At 44.1% G+C, this 6,783-nt stretch overlaps 1 protein-coding gene across 2 annotated transcripts in view; it reads right to left on the reverse strand.

The window, feature by feature from the left end:
- Positions 1-2,566: 2,566 nt before the first annotated feature.
- LOC122548362 (eukaryotic translation initiation factor 5A-1-like) overlaps positions 2,567-6,783 on the reverse strand; it is a 14,873-nt gene continuing 10,656 nt past the window's right edge. For both annotated transcript variants that reach the window (XM_043686914.1, XM_043686913.1), the window contains exons 5-6: positions 4,117-4,190; positions 2,567-2,772 (exon numbers count right to left, since the gene is read on the reverse strand). In XM_043686914.1, coding sequence (XP_043542849.1) covers positions 4,128-4,190 — 63 coding nt within the window. In that variant the 3' untranslated portion in view covers positions 2,567-2,772; positions 4,117-4,127. The remainder of the gene's footprint in view (positions 2,773-4,116; positions 4,191-6,783) is intronic.

Consider the following 6,783-nt stretch of genomic DNA (forward strand, 5'->3'; position numbering starts at 1 on the left):
GCACGGTGGCCTCTCAGCACCTGAGACCCGGGTTCAATTCCTGCCTCAGGCGACTGACTGTGTAGAGTTTGCACATTCTCCCCGTGTCTGCATGGGTTTCCTCCGGGTGCTCCGGTTTCCTCCCACAATCCAAAGATGTGCAGGTCAGGTGAATTGGCCATGCTAAATTGCCCGTAGCGTTAGGTAATGGGTAAATGTAGGGGTATGGGTGGGTTGCGCTTCGGCGGGTCAGTGTGGACTTGTTGGGCCGAAGGGCCTGTTTCCACACTAATGTAATATAATCTAATCTAAACCCAATGGGACTTTCAGACAATGATGATTTCAGGGTAATCAGATTTTTAATTCCACTTAAAAATTCAAATTCCACCATCTGCCATGGCAGGATTCAAACCTGTCTCCAGAACACTCCAGAAACTTCTGGATTAATAGTCTAGCAATAATACCATCAGGCCACCACCTCTTCAGGTGACCCACATCACAGAAGGCCAATTGCGGGGCCAAAGACTTTGCAGAGCTAGTCCATGCCAAAAAGGAAACTACAAATAGGAGACAGCATCTCTTCTTCCCTGCCTCCACAGACGAAAATGAAGTGCTTGTGTGCAGAAATGAAGGACCGCCGATGGTAACTTTAATGTTAACTTTATTTTAAACTGGTTTGCATTTAGTTATTCAGAGTAATGTTAGACCCTCTCCACCCCAGACGAACCCCCTCCCCAAACATCAAAAGCTGGAATTGGGTATTGAGCGATAAAAGTGATAGCTTACAACCAGCATGGGGTAGCCACTGCTGCCTTTAACGTGTGTGTCACTGAGTAGCCACTTAGTCTGGTTGGACCACGGAGGCTGGGGGGGGGGGGGGAAAAAGAGGGATGAAATGTTTGACCTGCGCTGAAACAAAGTGGCACTGCCCTTTCAAAACTCAATATTTCTCTTATTAAAATTCAGACCATTCCCACTTCAATGAAGGAAATCCAGCCCCAAGCCTCAAAATTCCCCGATGGTATAAACGGTGAAGGCAAGAAATTCCACAAAACAGGGGTTAACAGATTTTACTTCAGCTGAACTACCCCCCACTGGCTATTCAACACCAGCCCGCCCTCTCCTAAAAGATAGACAGGACTGGCTACAGCATCAGGGTTCATACCTACATTCTGTAGTCCCACATTCCTCTCTGCAAAAGATCTCAGATCATTCTATGTATAACCAGCCACAACCTATAGGGAAATGAGGTAGCCTTGCAGGCGCTAGAATGGTTTGCAGTTGTCTTCATGCACACACAAATTAAGCTATTCATTCACATAATGAGAATCCATACAGTAAACTACTCATTCACAAAAAGCAATTCACAGGCAAACATCAGCAAATTTCAAGGCATAACAAAACGTGTATTTATTTCCTTTTAAAATGCAGTGGAATTAAGCCAAATAGGTTTACACAGTTTCCTCATTTCTTGCAAGGTTTATTTTGAACTTAAAACAAGGATTCCCATTGAGAACAGAGCTGTTTATGGACAAAGCAATACAATTAAGACAAGGTTCATAGCACCATGTCTGGTGGTTCAGCCCCACTCATGCTATCAGTGTCCCCCGCTACCCAGACTGATTCACACAATTCTGTTACAGCATACAGGATGGAGGATTTGTTGGGTGGGGGTAGCACAGGGGGTGCTAGTGGAAGGAGGAACATGAAAAGAGGCCAAACTTTCTCCTTCTACCAAAGGCTGGACAGAAGTGGGGCTGGGGCATTCGAGCACCACTTATTCATACCATGCAGTTCAACCCTGTGTCGGAGTCGAGCTATCAGTGACCTGCTCTGTAACAGGTCCTCCCCTCAGACTTCCCACGTTCGATCTGATAGCAGAGGCAGACAGGATGGAAAGGTATCCTTCAAAAGGCGGTTGGGAAAAAAAAGCTGGGGAGAAGAGAGCAAGAGACAGGGAGGGGGGCGGCTAAACGTTTGACCTGCGCTGAAACAAAGTGGCACTGCCCTTTCAAAACTCAAAATTTCTCTTATTAAAATTCAGACCTTTCCTAGTTCAATGAAGGAAATCCAGCCTCAACACTCCCTGATGGCATAAACAGGTGAAGGCAAGACAATATTCCACAAAACAGGGGTTACACAGACTTTATTTCAGCTGAACTAAATACACACTGACTATTCACCCCCCCGCCCCCCAAAAAGACAGGGCTTGCTACAGCAGAGTTCACACCTATGTTCTGTATAGTCCCACATTCCTCTCTGTAAAACACAGCCGAGTGAACCAAGTGCAAGATCTGAGATCACTCTGCATAACCATGACTACAGTGGCCACACATACACACGAGTACAGAATGAAGATGACAGCTAAGAACTAAAAGCCAAAATGAAAATAATCAAAAGCTACCATCCTCATTGGTAATTAGGAAATGGTTCATGACCCTGGAAGGAGGGGTGGTGGGAGTAGCACAAAGGCGGGGGGCACCGTTCTATTCAATGCCTTCTGAGACAGAACACAATGATCTCACCAAGTCTCCCCAACAGCAGTGGGGTAAAAAGAGATCTGGGCTCCAAAGTAAAACCCATTTGCTTATGGTCATACAGTGGGGTTTGTTTTATTGCCAGGGTTTTTGAAATAAAGTTAGTGTTCGCTTGCAAACTTTTTTTTGTTTTTTTTTTGGTTTTTGATTAAATTATACTTTGTCATTTTCTCATTGAAATAAAAAGTCTCTCAATCCCAAAGCGCACTTTTAGCCTCTCAGGTCTGGGTATTTCTTTTAAACCAGAAGCTGTATCCTGAAAACAAAACAAAAGACAGAGGTCAGTATGAAAGACAAAACAATCAGTAAAACAAATCACAATGTGTTGGAACTGGATAGTTTGTGGGCAGAAAGAGATGCTATTGCTGTATTTCTCTGGGGTCTTTCACAGCCCTAGGATATCCCAAGGCACTTTATAGCCAATGATGTGCTTTTTAAAAAATTCACACTCGAGATAATGGTGTCACTGGTCATACCAGTGCTTTTGCCCCCTAAGTGCCCCTTGAACAGAATGGTGGTTTGCTCAAGACATTTCAGAGACAGTCAGAAGTCAACAATATCGCTGTGGATCTGGAATTACAACTTAAAGTTTGGGACAGTATGGTGGCTCAGTGGTTAGCACTGCTGTCTCAGTGCCAGGGACCCTGGTTCAATTCCACCCTCAGGTGACTAGCTGAGGTGGAGTTTGCACATTCTCCCCACATCTGCGTGGCCTTCAACTGGGTCACTCCCACAGTCCAATGCTACGCAAGTTAGGTCGATTGGCCATGCTAAATTGCCCAGGAATGTGCAGGCTAGGGAAATGCAGGGTCACAAGAACAGGGTAGAGAGGACTACCCTGAGAGTTGGTATGGACTCGATGGGATGAATGGCTTACCTCCACACTGTAAAGAGGTTATGAAAAGACAAGAGCGATCAGATGGGGTTTTACAACTATAGACAACGGCTACTTGGTTGCCCTTAGAATTCAATAAAAATATCCATTGAAAAGCTAATTCCACCACCTTTCGTGGTGGGATTCAAACACCTATCTCCCCAACGTTAGCACCACACTACCACTGATGCAGAAAACATGGCAGCCAGTTGGTACACAGCAAACCCCACAAAATGGCCCAATCATTTGCTTCAAAGAATATAGGAGCAATAAGTGCTGGAGATACTCAGCAGGTCTGCCAATGTGTGACTAGTGCATGTGAACATTTCCACTAATATGACTGGAGTTTCTCCAGTGCTTTTTATTTCAGATTTATAGCAGAAATATGTACGTCCAGGATACATATTGGCCTCAGGTCAAACAGAAGTCTGCCACCTCAGGCTATACAAAACAGTAGCTACGGGATCCTTTGCATCCAAGAACAGACAGGGAAAAGTACAACCAGGATTCGGACTGACAACTCCCATCTTGCCTGCTGTTTCAACTTTAACCTATAAAATTCACCAGATCAAGACCCTGTTCAAATGCGATGCTTCCCCCCCACCCCTCCCATGGACAGCCAGCTTGACATTGTGCTGATGGCGGGGAGAAGAAAGTGGAAGCATTAACAGCAAGGCCCTGGATCAAGTCACATTGGTGTGGTTAGACCACCCTCACAATACTAACCTATGTTGCAGTTACTTGCTCATGACCTTGGCAGCAATAGCAGACTCTTCATTCATGGCGCTGAGGACAGTGATCTGGGGGGGGAACAAAAAAAGTATAAGCAGAAGAACAATGTACATTGCCTGTTTAATAAAGTAAAATACCACAAGCTTTCTGGACCATTCATATACCGCACCAGGTAGAAGCAGGAAGCTGTTCCATACCAGCCAGAGATTGCTATTTGATGCTGGGACAGAGCTTGAATTCTGACTGCCAAAGAATGGGAGATAGCTCTTACAGAATCACACCAGGCAAGTGTTGAGAACAAGAGACTAGTCCACAAATTAGATCACATAGCCCCAGAGTCTGTTTCACCAATGGATAGGATCATAGCTTAACAGATTGTAGCCTCAAGTTCACATCCGCACCTCTGAACATCTATAGACTCCTTGTAAGTCAAGAATCTAACTCAGCCGTAAAAATAATTATAGATCAACACATCTTCACTCACCTCTTTGGGGGGGGGGGGGAAGCTGAAAGGAGATCTCAGGAGAATGAGATTGAAGACGCCAATTTAAGCCCCTATTTAAGAGTAATATATTGATTTAAAATACTAACATTTGAAAGAAGCATAGTCTGCTGTAGGGGCAAGGAACTGGGAGAAACAAGAATGGGCAGATGAAGAGACAAGTTCACCCTGACAACTTCAAGAGGGAGTGATTCAGGGACAATGTGGTCCAGGGGGATATCTGCTCTTATTAATTTTCTGCCCCATTGGGTGCAAGTTAACATCTAATCCAAAAACTGACAGCACTATGCTCCCTCAGAACAAAGGAACGTCAGCCTGGATTCCTATGCTGGAGTTTTGAGTCGGTCTCAAACCCACAATTAACGTGGAAAAAAGCATGCAGATCACTGATTCAATGGTTGGAATCTCTGGGAGAACTGTGGCAATAACAGGAGGAAGGATTCTTTTGGATAGTAATTGAGTTGAATTTATCTGCATGTGTGCAGATGCACAGTGAAAAGCTTTGTCTTGCGAGCAATACAGACAGATCAGATATGTAAATAATAGGTTAACAAAACCAAAAACAGATACAGGCGAATATTAATAGTTGAGAGTCCATTCAGTATTCTAACAACAGCAGGATAGAAACTGGTTTCGAAACCAGCTGGTGCAGGTGTTCAGGCTTCTGTACATTAATATTTATTTAGCAAAATTACCAATCTTTTCCCTAAAGACACCACCATTTTTCCAAGAACAGGCCATGCACACCATTTACTCTGCCACAAGTTATACAACGATGGATGGCACCAGTTGTCAAGATCAACTCCCTATTTCCTCATGACATAGCACAGACATAGGCCACTCATTGATGTTCACGTTGACAGTCCAGGTCAGGAATAACCTGACCTGCTACTGCTAAAGCAGAGGCTGCACCAACATGATTAGGACATGGCCATTCAGTACAATCATGACTGATCTTGAGCTTCAACACCACTTTCCTGTCTGCACCCTCAATTCCCACATTTTCATCGTGGTACAGAATTCCAAAGACTGAAAGTGGTCAAGAAATTACTCGTTTCAGTCCAGAACAGATTCCTAACCCCGAGCCCCTTGTTCTAGATTTCCCACTCAAGGGAACCTTGTCAATCCCGTTCCAAATGTTCCGCTTTCATGCACTTCTCATTCTTCTAAACTCTGGAGAATAAACACCCTGCAGCATTGTAACAAGACATCCTTATTCTTTACGCCAACCCCTTCAACAAAGACATTCTATTTGCCTTCCGAAACCCACATGCCAACTTTCGGCCTCCCTTTTACAAGTTTATCCAACTAGACATTTTTTGTTTCCTTTTTATGAAAGACAGACAGTCAGACAGAAATACACAGCATGGAAACAAACCCTTGAATCCAATTCATCGATGTCTACGAGAATATCCGAAATTAATCTTGCCCCATTTGCCAGCACTTGGCCCATATCCCTCTAAAACCTTCCTATACATACACCCACCAAAATGCCTTTTAAATTCTGTAATTGTACCAGCCTCCACCACTTCCTCTAGAAGCTCTTCCATACATGCACTACCCTCTGTGTAGAAGAGTTGCCTCTTAGGTTCCCTTCCATGCTGAATAATTCGTTTCCATGCTGTACATCTCTACAATGTAGGTATGAGAAAGTCTATAGCCTTAAAACTTGCCTTTAAACGTTTAGACTAAAATGTAATGTTGAATTATAGAACACATTTGCTGCACACTAGAAAATAGACAGGGGGCTCAGAAAAAAAAGGCAGGCAGGTATGCAGAAGAGAAAAACATCTATGCTCACCTAGTGATAACAGGATGCTCTAAGGCAATTAAGAATATTTGCCTTAACATCAGTGAATCTGTAAACAGGACACCAAGTGATAACATTCACAGCTGCTCCCTTGTGAAATTAATAACTGTTTGATTCTGACCCCGAAACAAAACTCTGTAATCGATGGTCAGATCCTGTCAACTATAATGGATTCTTATTAGCCCTTGCAAGCTGGACAGAGGAAAAAACATCTTTCCTGTTACAAGTCTTTAGTGGTCCATGTAGGTGGGCGGCACGGTGGCACAGTGGTTAGCACTGCTGCCTCACAGCGCCTGAGACCCGGGTTCAATTCCCGCCTCAGGCGACTGACTGTGTGGAGTTTGCACGT

This window comes from Chiloscyllium plagiosum, unplaced genomic scaffold, assembly GCF_004010195.1.
Source record: "Chiloscyllium plagiosum isolate BGI_BamShark_2017 unplaced genomic scaffold, ASM401019v2 scaf_52, whole genome shotgun sequence".
Classification (NCBI taxonomy): Eukaryota; Metazoa; Chordata; class Chondrichthyes; order Orectolobiformes; family Hemiscylliidae; genus Chiloscyllium; species Chiloscyllium plagiosum.